The sequence below is a fragment of the Corella eumyota genome, chromosome 1 (genome assembly GCF_963082875.1).
Source record: "Corella eumyota chromosome 1, kaCorEumy4.1, whole genome shotgun sequence".
Classification (NCBI taxonomy): Eukaryota; Metazoa; Chordata; class Ascidiacea; order Phlebobranchia; family Corellidae; genus Corella; species Corella eumyota.
In genome coordinates, this window is record NC_137490.1 from 13,054,293 (window position 1) to 13,074,754 (window position 20,462).

A 20,462-nucleotide genomic window follows, 5' to 3' on the forward strand; every position below is an offset into this window, starting at 1 on the left:
AATGTTCAAGAGGCATTTAAGGAATTAACAAAGTAAATATTACTTAACCAAATTTAATTTGAATTTACCAATTTTTAAGCATACTTAATTTAAAAATAAAATATTTTTATGATAATATAAGCCATCTTTTGTTTGAAAATTTAGCCTGATATAGTATTGTGTGTGCATATAATGAGGTTTTGCATTAAAAAAAAGATTTAGTCATATACCTTTATGTTAAAACCCTAAGCTAAATCTTTTACTTTTTAGCAAACTTTTTATTTTATAGAGCATTGATTGAGAATTCAATGCAAGAAGTTAAACATTCACAAAGCCAAGTTGTATTACATGCTACAAACGACGACGAAAAAGAAATTGCGAATCGCTTTCAAACCTGTTGTGGAATGTACTAAACTTGGCTTTTGGCTACATAACATGATTTTAAACGTTATAATACTCGCGGGCTGTTCTGATGCTATATTTAGTTTAAACATATAAACAAATTATTAATCATATCGTCTTTGTTTAAACAATTATATTTAGTATTAACACGTGTTTCGTTCTCACACGTACTATATCTGTTTAATAAATAACTGTTTAATACAACACAAGTATTTTACATTCGGTGTATTATATTAAAGTTGAAAAGTTAAGAGAAATAGTTATGTGGACAACATTCGCTCTACTTTTTATAAGTTTAAATCATGGGCTAGCAGAAACTGCAAAACTAGGTAATAAGTTTTATTTTAAGTAAAGCGTCGAAATAGTTAAAATATATACTAATATGGTTTTTATAATGCGTTATTTGTGACAGGCTCGTATAATGTCGACGCTAATGCAATATCCGTAAGTGGGTTGTCAGCTGGAGGTTACATGGCAGTACAAATGCATATTTCCAACTCAAAGCTTTTTATGGGAATGGGTTGTTTAGCAGCAGGTATTAATATATTTTATAACCTGTTTTGCTTTAATAGTAAATAATTACTTTGCTTAAGGTCCCTTTTGGTGCGCCAACGCCAACATCCTCATTGCCACCAGTTCATGTATGACAACGCCCAGTTTAATAAACGTGCCATACTTACAACAGATTACAAGAAACACTGCAGCTACCGGGTTCGCTGACCCACTTAGCAACCTTGTGAACGATCGTGTTTACTTGTACAGTGGAACTGAAGATAGTGTTGTAGTACCAGGTAAGGCATATGTACATTACCTTCTGATATAATAGAGACATATAGGTGCAATTTAGTTTTTATCAAAATTTTCGTATTTAATTCTATAAATTTATTTCTTGATTAGGCGTTGTAAAAGCAAATGAAGACTACTATTCTGCTTTCGTTGATACAAACAATATAAAAACAGTTTACTCGGTTGCCAGCGAACATTGCTTTGTAGGTGGAAAGTTATTAACATTAAATTTGTAGCTAGTTCTTATATCTAAATTTATTGTAGCCCACAGTGGAATATGGAGGAGTGTGTGAAGAGAAAAATCCTGATCACATAAACAAATGTAACTATGATGCCGCATACGACTTGTTAAATCACATTTATCCAGGGTTACAGGTATGTTAGAAACCTAATAAATTCCACAGATATTTAAGTTGAGTTGCTTGGATCTTTTTTTTTTTTTAAATCTTTATTTATGTAATAAAAGTCTTTGTTTTTAGGCTGTTAACCATCCTGCACCTTTAACATTGGGAAGCATTCACGAGTTTGATCAAAACGAATTTATAAGCGGTTTTGCTGATATTGGATTTGCTTCTACTGGATATGTATTTATACCAGATTCCTGTGCAGATAAGACAAAACGTAACTCATGCATATCAGTTATTAAATAATTTTAAAATAAAGTTCGAGCGGATCAAATGGCATAAATTGGGTAATAAGTTCTACAGGATTTTTAAAAGTTAAAATGCCTAACGAGTTTATTTTTTACAGAGTGTCGTCTGCATGTTGCTTTGCATGGATGTTTGCAAGGTAGTGAATTTCTTGGCGACACTTACGTTAGAAACACTGGCTACAATGAAGTTGCTGCTTTAAATGACATTATCGTCATCTACCCACAGGTTAAGAAGAATGCATTGACCAATCCAAATGGATGCTTCGATTGGTAAAAAATTTCGTTTTGATCAAATTGAACCAATTTTTGCCGATACTCGATATGTTTTAATTCAAAATATTATTTTTTAGGTGGGGATACACTGGCAGTAACTACGGTAAGTAAGAAATTGTTTAAACAAACATAAACTTAAAATCTTCTGACAACGACAATATTTTTTAGCTTCAAACACAGGAAAACAAGTCGTGGCCATTCGAAAAATGGTTGAACATGTTGCAAATTTATAAAAAAAGATGATAACTACAAGGATATTATTTATTTAAAAAAGTTTTAATAAGATTATTAAACTTAATTTTATTGTGTGTTTAATTGGTAATTGTTGAAAAAATTGGAATCCAAAAATAAAGAAAAAAAACTAAACATCTATAATGTCGAAAATTTGGTTTTGTTCTTACATTATAAAGAGTTTTACGCTTCAAAAACACTTTGATTTTTATTCACTTTCCACAAGTTACATTTATCAAAAAATGGTTTAGTTTAGTTTCGTATTTCAGTTACAATGTTTGTTTATAAACATTGCGTAAAAAGCACACGAAAATAATTTTACTTCTAAAATTTGTTACAAACGCAATAAACAAATAAATTAGTTGAAAGTTAAGGCGGAAATGTCCATAAATTTATGCGGTGATGATTTGGAAACTACAATCGAATCTTCTTGTGTAATGGCTGATGGTTTTGAGGTTTATAATCTACTTAAAGAACAACATTTAAATCAGGTTTGTTGAAGCCAGAGTATTTTATTTATTAAAACTTTATTTCGATATTTAACTTAAGTTTTTTAAATTAGGGGTTTCAAGCAGAAAGATTTACTCGATGTCCTGTTTTTATTTTATTAAAATTTGCAATCCCAATTGAGTTACATCAGGTTGTTATTCAGCCTTGGCTTGGAAAGCAATGTGAAAAAGTTGTACAAGTTTATACCTATCAAACATCTTTGTAAGCTTAAATATTTTTTGTATAAATCAAAGCATTTTTTAAACTAAATAGAAATTTAATATTTTTATTAAACTTAACTTTAATTACTCAGAAATGCAGTAAAGGAGTTAAAATTTGATGATGTTAGATTTAAAGCTGGGTCAGCAACTCTTTCTAAACCAAATGAGCTTGTTTTTACTAACAAAAGATACAAAAATTATCCTAATTTTAAAATTTTACCACAACCGAAAAATGCCCAACAAAAACTATGTATTTTGAAAGGACAGTTCGACCATGTAACGGCAATAAAGATTGGTTTGCATGTTATGCTAAATGGAAGTATTCCATCCATTCGATTGCTTAAAGTTTTTGGAAAACCATCACCCCGTTGCAACAAAACTAAAGCTGACAACTTTTTACTCAAATGGAAAAACAAATTTAAAATTTCTGAAAAGCAATCAGCAAGTAGCAGCAATTCTACAAACTTGGAAGAACCACAAAAAATGCCTCAAACCGATTTAATTGAGTTTTCAGATGACACTGTCAAGAGAGATAGCACTCCAGATATATTTATGGATCCAATAACATGTAGTAAAATGACCAACCCTATACTGTTGCCCAGTGGGCACACAATTGATCACAAAACTTTGGACAAACATATAATAACACAAGAAGAAAGAGGTGGATTGCCCTCAGACCCTTTTACAGGAATTTTGTTCACCGAATTTCACAAACCAATTCCTAATGTTTCCCTTAAACAAAAACTTGATCAATTTACAATGGGAATGTCTTCAACTCAAGAAAATGTAAAAAAAAGACCCCCATCACCTACAGAATATGAATTTTCAAGTTCTAAAAAGCTGAAAAATTCTAATCAACTAATTAACAAAAATACCAAATCTGGTTTAGACGACAGCTTGGAAGTTTCTTTAAATAAGGCCAAGGAAAAAAACTTGTCCTTTAGAACAATTCATTTAAACAATAACACCTGGGAAAACAGCCTACACTGTGGGCTATGTGGTGTGTATTTGACTTTCAATGCTCCTCAGTATAGGTTACCATGTGATCATAAATTTTGTAGAAAGTGCTCGCTGGGTTTAGGGAGCAGTAGTGAAAGTTCAAACTTGAAATGTTCAATTTGTAAAAAAGAATTTGCATATTCAGATATGAATCGAGTTCATATAGAAATGAAATAAGTAATTTTTTTCTTATATTCTTTTACCTCTAAAACATTTAATATTTTGTTATTTTGCAAGAAATTATATATTTGATTTTCTAGTTTGCAATGTTATATATATACAATAAATCCAATCAAAAAAGAGTATTTTAAAATTATGTTGATATTTGATTCTTTTGGGTTATAGTTTTTCGTTGATTTGCAATAAGTTTAGCAGCATCATAAGAGACACGAGAAACAATAAAAATATCACTACTTTTTTGATGTTTTTTCTCATAAAACATTTTAAGTTCTTCCATAGCTTGGTCTTCAATCTAAAATATTATAATTTATTAAAACCCAAACTTTATAATTTTAAATTGGAATTTATCACTCAATGTATTTGGTTGTTTTAAAAAGTAAATGGATCAATACCAGGGCAACTACTATCTCGATTCATTATTAACAACTATTTGTTTAACAAAAACATATTTTATTTATATTATATAGAGGTTGTGAGTAATTTTGGAACCAACATGACTCTTTTCTTACTAATGGCAACAAATAAAATTACCTGTATCACAGATAAGGGCTTTTTGCTACTTTTTTCTGAATGTTCTTGATTTATTTGTTCACTCTCAATAACATCCAACAATGAAGTTGGATGCGTAACTTCTTTTGGTGAAGTTTGTGCAAAAATAGAATGATTGGATGGCGGACTGCTTGCAAAATTTGTAGATATTGATTGCCATGGACCACTACATTTTAAAATAACAGTGTAAAAAAATTACTTTAAAGTGATATTTCATGTGTGTACAACTTACTTGTTATTAACATTTGAATTTATAACTCTTAAAGTTTTAGGGGGGCTCTGAGGTAATATCACCCCAGATTTTTCTGGGGTTTCCCATATTGAAGTTTGCGTAACAGGGGAGATTATTGGCTGGACACCCCAAGCATTTGGTGGAGAAGTTGGGATAACTTGCTCCTTAGACTCTTCCTCCACCTTCTCTTGAAGACGTCTCCTTTCCTTTTGGGATAATTTTTTGTGAGATTTTGAAGAAAATGGCATTTTTCCAGAAGCACCATAGATCATTTTGGAATCTGGTGATTTAATATTTATACCTTTTTGTAAACCAAGCGAAGGAAATATATTCTCATAACCATTATTTTTTCTTGGAGGAATATTTATTGGTTTAATAGATGTTGTCTTTAAATCAACTGGTGTTGGTTGTTCCTGTTTTACAAAGGTAGATTTCTTAGGTTCCTTAATTAGATTATCTGATGCTTTTATTTTTTCAGTTTTATTAAGGTCTTTATGGCTTGATTTATGTTTCATCGAAATATTATTGTTGGCGTCATTCTCTTCTGGTGCATTTGTCATTATTCTATCAACTATTTCTTCCTCTTCAGTTTTAGTCGATTTATTTAATAAATCAGACAACATTACACCAAACTCTTTTTTGTGTGACTTTCTTCGATGCTTAATCGAAGAAGTTTTTTTTGGTGAGGAACTTACAGAAAAATTGGAAAAATTCTTGTCTTGCTCATTGAAATTATCATCGTCATTCAAGTCTAAATAATGATCAATGTTTGGACCCATAAGACTTGCAGGCAGTGACCGATTGTAAACTGCCTTTATTTCTTTCCTAAGATAATTTAAAAACAACAATTTGACAATTTTAAAATATTCAATTTCTAAAATAAACACAATGGTACCTATAAGTATTTTCCAATTCTTCCAACATATCCTGATCAGCAGAATGAAAGATGGGGGTATGCAATAAAGCTGGCAGGTTCTGACATGCAAACTGTAAACAAGTTTTATGCAGTTGTTTACTGTTAAAGGCAACTGCCACATCTGTTACCAGGACAACATTCTTGAGTGTAAGCAAGGGCACAATCTACAAACAACAAAAACACAAGTAATTATTTACCATAAATTCAATAATGAACTATTAAGTGCATTTTTTGTACTTTACTTACCCATGTCTCAGTAACTTGCTTTAATCGATCCACAAGTAGAAGATCTGATGCTGCTAAAACCTCGCATAAGCTTTCTACAGATGAAGCTGTATCTAAACAGGTTGGTGAGTCAGAGTAAGCAAAGTTTAGAAGATAACGAAATACATCAGAAGGCACTGGAACCTATAAAAACAAAATAAAAAATTTTTACCATTAAAACAACTAGAGTTTATAGACTTAACTTTACTACTTACTTTTAAGTGTGCTATTTTATTTTGTTCGCCAAGATTTGATTCCATCCAAGGAGAAAGCAACATTCCTTGAAAGAATGGAATTCTGGCAGCTAAAATGGACTTGTGTGCTTTAAAACTAATACCATCATCACATTCTATATCACAATTGCACAACGAAGAAAGGAAATGGGGACTGAATTGCATTTTACTTAAGCTGTTTTGGTGGATTGACAGAATAATACCATCATTAATGTTTATTTTATTGAAAAATAATTCTGTCAGGTCCTTTATTGCAAATAAAAGTGAAACTTGCTTAAACAAATCAATAATCCTGCATTTTTTCTGGGAATTAACAAAAAGTTGTTTGGTTTTTCCTGTTGCCCCACTTAACAAGTCATGACCGGTATGTTTGCAAAAAACTTTTGGAGTTCCAAGATAATCTAAATCCTTTCCAACATTGCTTCCCATTTGAAGTAGTTCGCAAGATCCCGTATAAATAAACTCCATCACATTACTTAAAATAAAAGGGTAAACGTTTTCAATAACAATTATGCATTTCATTGGGCAGTCAGAAGTTAAGGCATTTTCTGAAAAAAACTTTGAAAAAACGTGTGAACGATTTCCGAGTATAAATTGGTGGGCTGGATGTACAATGTCAGGTTTATTTGCTCTTTTTAAATGAATTTGAACGTTGTGCAATCGATCTCTAATGTTTGATTGCTTCCAAAAAGCTTTTAAATCATTGACCATACTGCATGTGTCATCAATACTAGGAATCTAAACAGCAATTTTAATTTTTGAGTAAAATTAATTTATAAAGCCAAAAATAAATCTTAAATTAAATTCGAAGCTGTAATATGATAATAAAAATATACAACAAATAGTTAATTAGAAAAAACAATTGTTTTTATATCCGTTATGCCTTATGCATTTAATTAATTTACCTTGGTTATGAAATTGCAAGGATCTGATTGCAAAATAGCTAAATTTCTACCCTTTGGTCCAAGAACGCCAGAGTGTGTTCTGAAAGCACATGGTAGTTGATCGCACTTTAGCTTCTGCACTGATTCAGATTTAAATAAATCTAAACTGTTCGAAAACTCCTTTAAAAAATAAAGTAATTGTACATTACACCAGCAAAAATATCAAAATTCAACAAAGCAACTTGATTAATATTTAAGTATTAATTGTTATTAATAATTTTTTAATATGTTTAAATACTTATAACTAAGAGTAATAATTTAAAAACCAGGTGAAGATTAGTTATATATCATTATTGCTCTTAACATCTATGAAATAAAATGAAATCGAAATATACAAAGACTTTAAAACATTAAAATTACCCTATTTTGACTAGTCAAGTTTTTCTTAAGAGATTTCCCAGCTTGCCAGGAAGAATATTGAGTTAAATAAGCTGAGCCTTCTGCAGAAATAATCAACACAGAACTTCCATTCTCGCACATAGATATATCGCTCACCCATTTTATCTGGTTATTTTTTGTAAAAATTAAATTGTTGTTATCAGGAATGATTATTTAAAACGTAAAATAATTGGATTTTTGAAGGCATTTTAATTAAAAAAATTTTTATTTACATTTTTTTGTAAAACACTACATTAGTCTGTAGCCTATACTATCATTAAAGAAATAGTTAGAAATATTTTAAAAATAAACCTGTTTTGTGTCCAACTGGCAGCGATCTAAAGTAGTATGTATACTTGACCATGACAACAGATTGCCGGAATTTTTCAGTATCAAAACTTTAACATTATCTTTCTCGTTTTCATTTTTTTCCTTACTTTTGTTGGACAACCTTATTGGTTTAACCTTAGCACATAAAATTGTTGCACATAAATTTAATTTCTAACATAAACAAATAACGAATTAGTCATCCAAATACCTAAAGTAACCAGCATTTTAAAATGTCTAATTTGTATGCCCCTCAATTTAATAAACAAAAATAATGTCTTTTGTACAGTACCTGTGATACAACAGAATTGTCCAATTTTCCACCACCAACTTGTAGCTTAAGAATATCTGTTTGTTTTGTTACAATTTTTCGACAAATATATTTGTGTAAAAGGTAAACTGTTCCCTAGAAAAAATTGGTATTTTTTGAATATTTTAAATGTTTATCTTGTAAGCCAAGCATTAAACAGTTTTTATTATTTTAACCTGGTCTAGGCTTTCTTGTGTATATTTTATAACGTTAACCTAGTTATGTTGGTAGTAGGTTTGTAGTATAGTATTGCACCCAAGTACTTTTAAATTTAAAAAATATAAAATGGTAAAAAATTACTTGCTGTGTAGCAACAACAGTGGCAGAATCACAAGTATTCACACAAGTAATTTGATCTCCTTCTTTATGAACCCCTGAAACTTGCCTTGGTTGAATTATGAATACATCACCTTTTGCATGACCTTAAAAATGAAAAAAATACATATTTTAAATGTTCAAATAATAGTCATAACAACATATAACAGAGGTTTTCATAGTAGAATACAAAAAAAGGCAGGCTAAAAGTGACATACATATATATGACTATATAGATTATAATGATAAATGTTACCTCATAAAAAAAAAATAAATGTCTAGCCCCAGTCAAAATACATCACACAAAACTACCTAGTTGTCCGGCGTTTGTTCCAAAAGTGTAAAGGGCGTTTTTGCCTGTCCATACAACAGTGTGATATGGTCCTGTGCAACATCCAATGATTTTGTGATCTTTAAGGCTGAAGACACGGGCAGGAAGAAGGCATTTTTCTGGAGGAGGATTTATACCAAGAGTTCGAAATGTGTTCATACCACAAACAAATACCTAAATTTCGTTAATTAAAAAAAGGTCATTGAGTTATTTAGAAATAATATAAATAGTGCATATTTTCTAAACATATACAAATAACTGTATTGAATTCAATTTTTCTTAACAAAAATTATGTTTTAAATTCTACCTGTCCTTCTTCAGTAATAAACACGGTATGATCTACAGAGGCTGCAATTTTTACAACAACTTCACTTAAGTTAACAAGTTGTGGCTGAATAAAAACATCTTCTTGCCCGATGCCCAACCTACCACCGCGTCCGTTACCACAGGAATAAACTCTGCCGTCGTGTGTCAAAAAAACTGAGTGAAATTTGCACATCACCACCTGATTTGTAAATTTAGATTCATTAACAAAAGAAATAGACATTTTCAAGAAGTGCAGAGGGACTTACAACATTTTTAAAAATCTTTTTTAAATACAACGGTATTTAATTTTTTGATTTTTAACCTATACTATGTATATTGGTGCAGCCTAACACAAAAATCAATATAAAAGTAATATTGTTTAGCTTACAAGTATGTTTAAAGTCCCACTTAATTGCTGAAATAGGTGTACTTATTTTAAGATAAAGTGCAGGCCTTTAAAATAAATCAATAATACACATACGCCTTTAATATTAAATTAAACAATTTTTAAAATTTAAGTCAAACCTGTTTAATTGAAATTTTGTCCCTGGCAAAAAATTCCACAACTTCAGGAATTTTTCGACTTTTTTGATTGCCATGTGCTAATGTCATATTCTCATTCACACCCCATGTATACAACTCTGTTGCATCAGTATTTTTCAATCCACTCCAACTAAATGTTATAACAATATGTAAACTTTTAAAAGGAAATGCTCTTTAATTAAAATAAGAAGTAGATACTTATAAATATATATTTTAAATACATTGGAATCAAAGCATATTAAAAATAAAAAATACTTCTTAAAGTTGAAATACAAATAATATCTTGTTTTTTAATTAAATTTTGATTAACCTTTCCAAAGTTGTTTCACTCGATCTACTAACAATGGGATCATAACACCAAGGTGAAACATCCAATGTCATTATGTTTAAAATATTACAACCGTCATCATCTTTTATCCACATGTTTGCTCCATTCTGAAAAGGATTATTTTGGATTAAATATATAAAAAAGCTTTTTTTTAGTTTGGACATGTTGAATAATAGGAATTTAACTACGAAATTTATTACTTATATAAACAAGTTATTTTTATTTTTATATCTTTATCCTTGATGTTGGAAGGTCGACTTCATGACCCAAACATAGAGTAACATCAATTTCCCCAAACAGTCTTGAGTTGCCTTTAGCAGTTTGGATATTATAAAATAGAAATGTCCAATAATTAAGAGTTTTTACCATTTATGGTGCCTTACTCATAGGCCCTACAGCATGGAAGAGGACCTCATGTAGTGTAGAAAGTGTTTTGACCAATATACCTTGCTGCAAGTTAATGTAAATGTATCAAATAACCTACATCGCTTTACTAATTGACCTGCTTTAAATCATGGGTATACCTTTATAAGCTCCATAACGCATGGAACTCTTCCATAATAAACAGCTTTGTGTAAAGCAGTCCAACCAGATTCAACGTCTTTGAGATCAATGTAAGTTTGCATCGAATAAATTATCTTTGTTTTTATTGCAACATCAAGCAACCATTTAACGACATCAACTTTTCCACATGATGCAGCCATGTGCAGTGGGGTGCGACCATTGCAATCAAAGCGCTGAAGTGCACTAAAGCAATTATCATTTACATATTCTGCATAAAAGTCTTTGTTTTAATAGTGTTTTCATACATAAATTAATTTTAACAAATGTTGTATAAGTTATTTTCAAAAAAAGCAATGTAAAGTTTGTATAATGATATTATGAATAATTTACATAAGAAACAACCCTAATAACATATTTTTTAGCAAAAAATTCCCTATTTAAATTAATATAAGATATAAAAAAATCATAAGTTTAAAAAACAGACCATTCTACCAGTTTACGAAGGCCACCTTATAAAACAGAGGTCACCTTTTAAATCTTAAAATGAAGTTTATTAAAATAAACTTACGTTTAATCTGACTTAAAGTTCCCTTAGTAATAACAAAATTTAATTGATCCACACAATTAGTAAAAGTACATTTTAGTGAACACGGATCTTCCATTTTAACAGACTGGAACAAATGTCATTTCCAAACTAACGTGGAGGTTGCGCAGTCATGCGTAAAACAATAACAAAAAAGTGTTGTCAAATTATCTAACCCCCTTCATTTATTTTTTTAATTAAATATATAATTTAAGTAAGGTAAAGCTAGTATAAATTTAATCTAAAACAAAGAAAAGCATTCAAAAAATAATAAAATTAAAGAAGTGATATGTAAAACAGAAGCATGGTTAAAGAAAAATAAATTTATTTAGATAAGATTACATTGTGTAAAATATTTATAAAAAAGGTATCTTGAAACATTTAAACATCTTGTAATATTTAAGTACATCTCTTAATGGACTAAAGTTTTTTATTTACATAATGTTGTTATTTTGTAGCCACTGACATAGTATTATAGCCTATAAACATTAAAAAAAAACATTTTTGATGACTTTTATTTGTTTTATAAGATCAACAACAAATCAAACAGTGAAATGTAATAACGAAAGAGATGTATATTAATGATTGCACTTGATACAGAAAATAAAAATAATCAAAAAAAAAATTAAAGCACAAAACACTTTATTGACTGCAGAAAACAATTTCCTATTAAAAACAAAAATCAGAAAAACAAAAATATTTAGCTGCAATAATCACTTAAATAAAGTTTCTACTAAATTTAACACAGATTAGGCTATTTAAATCAATCAGTTTAATTTTTTTAAGTTAAAATGTAATTAGAGTTTTAATTTTAAGGTGTTGGGTTTGATGCAGTTTGATCAGGTGGATTGTTTTCTGTTTTTTCATTCGAAGCAGATTTTTCACCTAAACGAATAAAAATTATTAATAATAAAAATTTAATTTATTTTAATATAAAAAAATATTTATATTATTATATAGCTTGCCTTCTTGGTTTGACTTTGCTGAAAGATCAGCTCGAAAGAAAATCCGAGCACTACTTAAAGAGAAGTAAAGTAGCTCAAATTCCTTTAAAACAAATTCAATAATGTGAAAATATGTAAAAAAAATATATATATAAATAATACAAGAGCAATAAAAAAAAGACATAGCAGAATAAAATTGTTAATATTAGTTTAATGAACCTATTACAAAAAGTAGCTAAAATAAAAAAATTAAATATAATTTTACCCTTTGGTAAATGGAGATTCGTTTTAATGCTAAAGCTTTGGTTTGTTGCAACTTTTCTTCTTCACCATTTTCCCCTTTCTTGGAAGATCTAGGATCAGATGAACTAGATTGAAGTTTCACGTCAACTGCATGTTTTCTTTTTACACTTTGAAACCAGTGAAGTGAATCGAATTCACTATATTGATCGAGAAGTTTCAAAATGTAAGCAAGACCTAAAAATATTAACAAATTTATTAAAAAAAAGTAAAAAACTTTGACAAAAAATCAACTTTACTTACCCATTGCAAATCCATCATCGGTGAAAGCTGCACCTTGCTTGTTTTTCTTACTCATTTTCTCCTTACAGTTTATTGCATGCTCCACAAAGTTCAAAGTCTTAAAAATTTTAAAAATAACAAAGCTGAAACATTTGTTTATTACAAAATTATTGTTAAAAATTAATTTTTTAAAAAAAACTTACAGAAAAAGTTGAACCTGTTTTAAGTCTACTATTCAAAATATAACTAACCAAAGGTGGTACAATGGTGTAAAAGTTTTTTAGATGAAGATTTTTCGAACTTCTAAATTCCGGACCGAAAACCTCAACAAGCATCCTTAAATAATCCGATCCCTCAGCTGAATTCTTCACTAATGAACTTGTAACAGAATCAAATTGGGAAAACGAAACATTGACCTAAAAAATTTGAAAAATCATGCTTAATTTGAATTTAATATAAAAAATATATTTAAAATCAAAACAAAAAGTTTTTTGTTCAAAATTTTCGTTGACTTTTTACACAAAAATCTTACCTCTTCACTGATCTGCTCAGCTTGAGCAATTTCCTCAAAGTTGACCATATCTTCCAGATCGGGAACAAATCTGATGGCATCACTACAACAATGCAATCCACCTGATCTCACCATTCTTATGTAACCCATTGCATTACCTACAAAAAAAAAAAATTTGATGACCGTAATTAAAAAATAAAAAATTAAATTTGAATTAGGAATTTACTGTTAAAAAGGATTTTACAATATAGCCTTTTATAAAAAATAAAAAGATTAGAGAAAATTGCTAAATTTAAATTTATATAGCCTTCTAAATGTTTTAATTTCTTAATTATTATTCCTAAATTTTTTTCCTAAGCCAAAGTTTTTACTTACCAATGTGTGAAATGAGAAGTCGAAATTGATCAAGATAACTTGACCCATCTGGAGATAACCCAAGTTTTCTTATTCCTCTGTTAAACTTGTCAGCTTTGTCATAAGGATACATCTGATTCCATGCTTCTCTGTTTTCTCGAAAACTTCTAATATCCTATAATACACCAAACTTTTTTTTCTAAAGTTACCAAAACTTGTTACATAAAAATTGTAAATTTTTAATACAGGAGGGTTATAGGCTTTTTAGGTATACAAGACTTTGCAGATAATGCAAGTTAAAACATAAATGAAACAAAAATTATTAAAAAAAATTGACATATTATTTTAATTGCATTTTAAGTTACGAAAAAATTATAAATTTAAAATAAGAATAGCAATAACAAAAGAGAATAATTAATAAAAAATTTTTTACATAAAACCGAAACAAACCTTAATAAGCCTGGACTTAATGTGCTCATCAAACAAAAACTGGGAGAAAATATAAAACTTTTTCTTCAAAAACTGAAATGTGAAGTTAACCTGAAAATTAATAAAAAAAAATAATTTACTAAACAACAAAAGCACATTTATTGTAATTTTTGGTACATAGCCTATTCTTTTAAAAGAAATAATAATTTATTGTAGGTCATCTTAACATTTAAATTATACATATTTTGTTATTTAGTAAAATATAAGTAGATGAAATTACAGTTGTGTTCATTATTCCAGTGCCATGGGTTCGAATTGAGTTAGCAATATGACGAATATTAATCGTGTTCAGATGCTTGTTGTTGCTTGAACTTTCAACAAATATCTAAAATAAAAACTTATGTTACCAACTTGCTTGGCATAAAAAATACAAGCTTTGTTAAAAATTGTTCTTTATGTAAAACTACATTCATTCTTAGTTATTTTTTTTAAGAGTCTAAATATTTTACAAAGATTTTTGTTTTAAATTGTAGTTTACCTGATTGTTTAAGTTGTACAGATATTTGGAAACAAACACATGAATATTTCGCATTATTTCCAGGACATCCAAACCTTGTTCCAATTGCTGGTTAGGTAAGTGAACCTAAAAAAAAAAAAAAATATTTTTTATGTAAATAGCTAATGCTGTTGTAAATCTTGTAAAATGCTGTAAATCTCTTAAAAACCTAATAATCTATAAAAAAGTAGCAAATTTTCAAAAAAACAAACAAGTAGCATGCATAAATTGAGGAAACAATGTTAAAAAACAAATTTACTTCTTGCATGTCAAGTTGATATTTCTGGTAAGCCAGGTTTCTCATTTCAGTGTATGTTTTCCAATCATGTAAGGCTACAGTGGTAAGGTTGTAGAAGGTTTGGTCAAGATAATGAGTCACATAACCTAAGCAAAGTTTATTTAAATCTCAATTTTAAATACTAATATCTTGACCCCTTTTTAAATACTTTAAAAGGCAAAATGCTTGTCATAAAATGGTCACAACAAAAATTTGTACATTTAAAAAAAAAACTTTTTAGTTAATTTAGTCAAAAAAGGTAAACTAACTTTTGACATCAATAAAATGGTTCAGGAATCGAATCTGCTGTAAAGACAAAAGTTGTCTTAAAGATTTAATTCCAACCCGAAAAGGATTTCGATCGTCAAGTTTCAAATGAGTGTGAACAGAAAGCCTCAGATCATTCTCAATTTCTGTTATAATAACAGTAAAAAATATTGTAATAAAGCAAAAATATAAAAAAGGATTTTGCTAGAAAGTACAAAAAAGTTTATTTTATTTAATAAATAAAAAGTAATTTAGATCAGCTGTAAAATTTTATTTTACTTTATATTAAATCCACCAACCAACAATAAAATATTTTTTACCTTTGCAAATGACATCCAGAAGATTTTGTTTAAGATATTGCATCACTTCATCCCGATATTCGTTTACCAACATGGCAGAAGATTCCAAATGTTTTGCTCTACTTAAATGCACCACACTATCTTGAAGAGCAGAAAACATAAACTAAACAAAAAAAAATTAAGAAAAAATGTAAAAAACTAAATAAAAAAATTTAATTTCACAAAATATAAAACTTTTAACATAAATAAAAATTATCAAATAAACTACTTAACCCAACTAATTTTATACAATTTTGTTAAAACTTACTTGTAAACGTGAAGCATCTGTAGGATCTTGACATAGACCATCAAAATAATTAATAAGAAGACTTCTCTGCCAGTAAAACGCTGAGTGATCAGAAGCAACATTAACAGCTTGCAGAAGCCCTTTGTTACCAATTAAAGCTAGTTTGTCAAAGTTTGTGAGCAAATTTAGAAACTCTTCATCCCTCAGCACTTTCTAAAAAATAAAACATAAATAAACATTAGCCGATTTTTTCCTAGTTTATTTTAATTTAAAAAAGTTAAAAAAAATGATCAAAATGTAATTTTTAGTTAAAAATATTTTTTAAACCCAACTTAGTCAGAACCAAAACAAAAAAAATTTATTTAAAAACATTTAAAAAAATTTAAATTTACCGATTGGTTAGCGACGGAGAGGGAAACCTTAGCAGCAATTAGTCTTTGTGTCGTTGGTGCTCCATTTATGCATCTCTCACACAACACTAATGCACATAATATGTCAACCCTCCGTTCGCTATACCTTTTGTCAGAAACTACTCTTTTCTACGAACAATAAATAAAAGGTAAACAATTAGGTAACGAACCTAAACAAAAGTATTAAACTATGACAGGATTTAAAACTTTGTCTTTCTAGACTAAACAGTTTCTTTCATAAATAAATTTGCTAAAATTGTATTATTCAAATTTTACTTTTTAACCCAAATTTTTTTTAAATAAGTGGTTATTAAAATGACAAACTAGTTTTAAACAATTATAACACCTTGGCCAGCTCAAGAACTGAAATAATCTGGTTTTGAAGATATTGAACAATATGCAGCGAGCTTTGGACAATTTTTAAAGAGTGCTGGTTGAAAGCACTTGCTACAGCCTTGGACATTGTCATCATGCGACATAAGGAAAGAACTTCATTTTTGGTCATTGGTTTTGAAGTGTTGGCATGTAGATTCATCACAGTATCAACTGTTGTTCGCAGAGAATTCACCAAGCAATAACCCTGTTAAAACAACTCTTTTAAAACTCTTACAATTTCTTGTAAAATAAAAATTAAAACTGGATAATCACCTCAATAAATATTTTGGACTTTTTGCTAAGTTCATCAAGAGATTTGTTTTGAACTGAACCAGAAACCAATTTGACAAGCCAGTTGTTGACAGTGGAGTAAGTGGTTTGGCACTCCCTGTGAACAAAATATAAAGTTTAAAAAAACTTTCAAATAAAACAGAATTTTAGTAAGCACCACAAATGGCAGTTTTTTATTCCTCCAGCTATTATAAACGACCCCAACCCCATGAACTACTGCACTTGGAAGTCCTGCTTTCTAAGTCATCCTACATTTGATTGGTTGACTTGGGGGAAAGTCTCCAGAAACAGAGTAGAAAGTACGAGGGTTGAGGGGCCCTACTCTAGCTGCATGCCTGCCTTGTGCTTGGTCACATGTTGAAGCCAAGATGTCAGAATATGACGGAGCTTGTGGGCTACAGTAAAGATTAGTCGAAGCAAAGTAATGCAGGAGCTGCCCAAATAAGAGCAGTAACTCAATGGAGCCTACTCTCCAGGTGCTTTTTTATTATCAACCACATTTTTTTAGTTCTACATTACTACACCCTCACATTTAATATATTTTAGGGTAGTAGCTGTTAAATTTGTGTTCTGCAATTGGTTATTTTAACATTTTTAATCAACAAAAGAAAAATATATTCCTCTTAGAAAAATATATTTCCTCTCTTATCTTACCTTGAAATACCCTGAGCTTTTAAAGATAGCCACGCATTTCTACTTTGTAAAGCCAGCTCACTCATTTTTCCATCCACTGCTTTACTTCTTGGAGGCATCTTAGTTGACAGAAAAGTATCTGGAAACCAAGTCACATGACCAGATAAACATACACAAGGAAGCTAAAAAATACAAAAAATTAACTACTATATACAATAAAATAATAGTAAAAGCTTACCTTATGGTAGCCTATCTAATTTTAAAATCAAAAAATTAAATTTTAATTTGATTTATACCTTTTTATACATATCCCATATTTGCCGAAACAACTTTTTGTCTAATGAATAAAACAACCTGTAATGAAAAACAAATAATCCACACAATCCAACAAATTGAAATCTGTGATCAGTTTCACCAGCACTTCCTGTAAAAATTCCCAATACCCAATATTAAAAAATACATCAAGTGTTAAAATTTAGGGAGTTTTAAAAATTAGGGTGATTTGCTAGATTATGTAACTGTACGTTTAAAGGGTTTGGTAACATTAAAAATAAAGTTAAGTTTAAGTAAATTACCGATTCCATTATCAATGTTGGTAAAGAGTAATTTAATGTTGCTTAAAAATTCCTCAGCAAAATAAGGATTTTTAGAAACTGGAATTCCGCAATCATCAAAATCTTGATCAAAACAATTCTAGAAAAATGTATTTTTATGGCAATATAATATCTAAACAGACTATGAAGTATAATCTATGATTTAAAATTGCAAACTACACAAACTAATACCATTGACAGCCCTTTATTATAGATGTAAAATGTAGCCTATATGCTTTTATAAAATTTTACTACTTAAAAAGGATTTAAAATTAACACCTCAACTTATGCAATAAAAGTTTAATTTTTAAAACTAAAAAAAACAATACCTCCAGTAGGTTTGCATTAATGACAAGTTTCTCAACGTTGATCATCATTTTTTCGAGTCTTCTTACTTTCTCTTCTGTGACTTCAAAATCAGTGGGATTATGACTAACTGATTTTACCATTCTAAAAAAAATAAATTGTTGATTGCAGATATAAAACCCACATTAATAAATCTACTCAAAAGGTAAGGATTGATATAGGGTAGCTTAAGTAAACTTAACATGACCTAATATATAGCAGCAGAACTTACGATTTGTAATGATTCCAATGGTTACGTAATGCAGAATTTGAAGCTAAAATCTCATCTATTGTTATAACAACTTTTAACAGAGTGCATAGATGTTCATATACAGAAGTAAAGTGAATATGATTTGTGTTCATTACCTTAGGCATGGTTCTTAAAAAACATAAAGTACAATATTCATGTATTTAGATAAAAATATCAATAAAAACTATAGGCATACTTAATTTTAAAACACTAAAGTTTTTAATATGATCCTGAAAATAAATACCCTTACTAAAACAATTAATAACTTTTTACTTGTTGTATAACGCAGCCATTTGTTGCACAACATTATGAATGGTTTCACGACAACGTTGCCCAAAACTGCACAACTTTTGGAGATAAGGAAATAATCTTCCCATCTCGAGTTGAAAGTCACCTTCATTTACTTGCTTTTCATTATCACCTATTTGTAATTTTAACAAAAAATAAGTCTAAAAAAAGTTAAAATACCCACAAAAATTACATTCACTTAAATTAAAATATATATATATTTTTTGTGGAATATTGGCATCCTTTAAAATTTATTAAATTCACAAAATTTATTTTTTAAATCTAACCATTAAAAATTATTATGCTAAAGCGTCCTATATTCAATGTTAATGTACTTGTCTAAATTTAGTCAAAAAATGCCAAAAATCTTATATAATGTTTTACATAGTAATGTTAATTTTTTTTAAATTAGCAACCAATTAAATTTCTCAGTATATGTCCCTCACCTGTTTCACCATAGAACAAAAATGGATCATATAATTCATCAACTGCTTCTTGCTCTAGTTGATCAATTTCAAGACATAGAGCAGATAGAACAATGATGACTTTGTTTAAAACTTTATTCTCTGATGAAATGAGATTAGGAAGTGAAATCTTTTCATCAGGTGATGTCTAACATAAAAAAGTGTTAATTTACACTCATTAAATTAAAACCGCTCAATAATATTTAAAAAAATAAAATTTTATGAAAAGGAATATAACACAAGATATGTATTAACCCTTTATCCTTTATTTAGCAGTACTAGTACCAATCGTTTCTATATTTTAATATTTATTTTACATCGGACAAATTATTATCAATTGTAAAATAAAATAACAAAAAGAATTAAAATTTACTTTCAAAGAAACTGGGTTTAAGCGATTATTCCATAACAGATTCTTTTCACTTCCTAAAACATTTTCGATATCAGAAAGTTGTTGTGCATACTCAGATGTGAATTTCACATAACTTTTCAGTTGTTGATCACCAACTATTTCTGCAATGTAAAAAAAAAATAAAAGTCTGTTGGACATAAAAAAGTAACTATATATAATGTAACATGGTAAACCTATTCTTATAAAATTAACACATTAATTTTTGGTGTGTAATGTTTACATGCTGCTGAATTCTAATAAGTTAAGTTATACGTCTAATTTTAAAGCAGTTAATGGATTATTATATTACATATCAAATCACTTACTTGCAAAACTTTCATCCACTTTATCAAACGTGTCGTTCGTCATTCTCCTACTTTTAACTTAATTTTTAAACTAGCTTACGTGCAATTATGTAAGTCATATATATTGGTGCAAATTACCAGATAAAATTTACAAAACGGAACCAGAGTAGTGCCTCACGTGACCAGGTCCAGTCTGCCAGTAAAAAACGAAAAGTGAAACAAGGGTAGTAAGTGTACTGCGACAACGCCAAGGTTTTAAATGTATTGTACTACGACTTTTTTTAATCTCTAATTAAATTGGTTCACATCACATTTTCTATATACGACAATTAAAGTTACGCGGTTATCCATTTAATATGTAATATAAAGCAAATCCCCAAACGGCAAACAAAAATAT

At 29.0% G+C, this 20,462-nt stretch overlaps 4 protein-coding genes across 4 annotated transcripts; 2 read left to right on the forward strand and 2 right to left on the reverse strand.

The window, feature by feature from the left end:
* Positions 1-563: 563 nt before the first annotated feature.
* Positions 564-2,448, forward strand: LOC145761858 (poly(3-hydroxybutyrate) depolymerase-like). Its single transcript, XM_082574611.1, has 9 exons — positions 564-710; positions 794-916; positions 975-1,172; positions 1,279-1,370; positions 1,432-1,542; positions 1,647-1,788; positions 1,918-2,089; positions 2,170-2,195; positions 2,261-2,448. Exons 1-9 carry the CDS (start codon positions 644-646, stop codon positions 2,323-2,325), a joined length of 996 nt encoding a protein of 331 aa, XP_082430737.1. The 5' UTR covers positions 564-643; the 3' UTR covers positions 2,326-2,448.
* A 229-nt stretch (positions 2,449-2,677) lies between these two features.
* Positions 2,678-4,209, forward strand: LOC145763574 (RING finger protein 37-like). The gene is made up of 3 exons (XM_082575043.1): positions 2,678-2,814; positions 2,886-3,034; positions 3,126-4,209. Exons 1-3 carry the CDS (start codon positions 2,704-2,706, stop codon positions 4,207-4,209), a joined length of 1,344 nt encoding a protein of 447 aa, XP_082431169.1. The 5' UTR covers positions 2,678-2,703.
* Positions 4,210-4,260: 51 nt separating this feature from the next.
* Positions 4,261-11,373, reverse strand: LOC145742910 (inhibitor of Bruton tyrosine kinase-like). The gene is made up of 17 exons (XM_082560755.1): positions 11,261-11,373; positions 10,713-10,960; positions 10,171-10,295; positions 9,843-9,990; positions 9,319-9,516; positions 8,993-9,185; positions 8,666-8,787; positions 8,348-8,461; positions 8,041-8,193; positions 7,711-7,854; positions 7,312-7,470; positions 6,389-7,144; positions 6,156-6,317; positions 5,889-6,073; positions 4,994-5,818; positions 4,744-4,927; positions 4,261-4,504 (listed from the first exon to the last, which is right to left on the reverse strand). Exons 1-17 carry the CDS (start codon positions 11,352-11,354, stop codon positions 4,346-4,348), a joined length of 3,969 nt encoding a protein of 1,322 aa, XP_082416881.1. The 5' UTR covers positions 11,355-11,373; the 3' UTR covers positions 4,261-4,345.
* A 399-nt stretch (positions 11,374-11,772) lies between these two features.
* On the reverse strand, positions 11,773-20,250 carry LOC145742920 (WASH complex subunit 4-like). The gene is made up of 26 exons (XM_082560766.1): positions 20,087-20,250; positions 19,743-19,882; positions 19,352-19,517; positions 18,891-19,038; positions 18,600-18,746; positions 18,352-18,472; positions 18,005-18,122; positions 17,726-17,853; positions 17,451-17,611; positions 16,779-16,893; positions 16,477-16,710; positions 16,113-16,259; positions 15,742-15,933; positions 15,456-15,597; positions 15,138-15,281; positions 14,851-14,975; positions 14,574-14,678; positions 14,316-14,420; positions 14,057-14,146; positions 13,628-13,781; positions 13,274-13,410; positions 12,993-13,157; positions 12,763-12,859; positions 12,485-12,696; positions 12,241-12,322; positions 11,773-12,160 (listed from the first exon to the last, which is right to left on the reverse strand). Exons 1-26 carry the CDS (start codon positions 20,127-20,129, stop codon positions 12,087-12,089), a joined length of 3,492 nt encoding a protein of 1,163 aa, XP_082416892.1. The 5' UTR covers positions 20,130-20,250; the 3' UTR covers positions 11,773-12,086.
* Between the last annotated feature and the right edge of the window lie 212 nt (positions 20,251-20,462).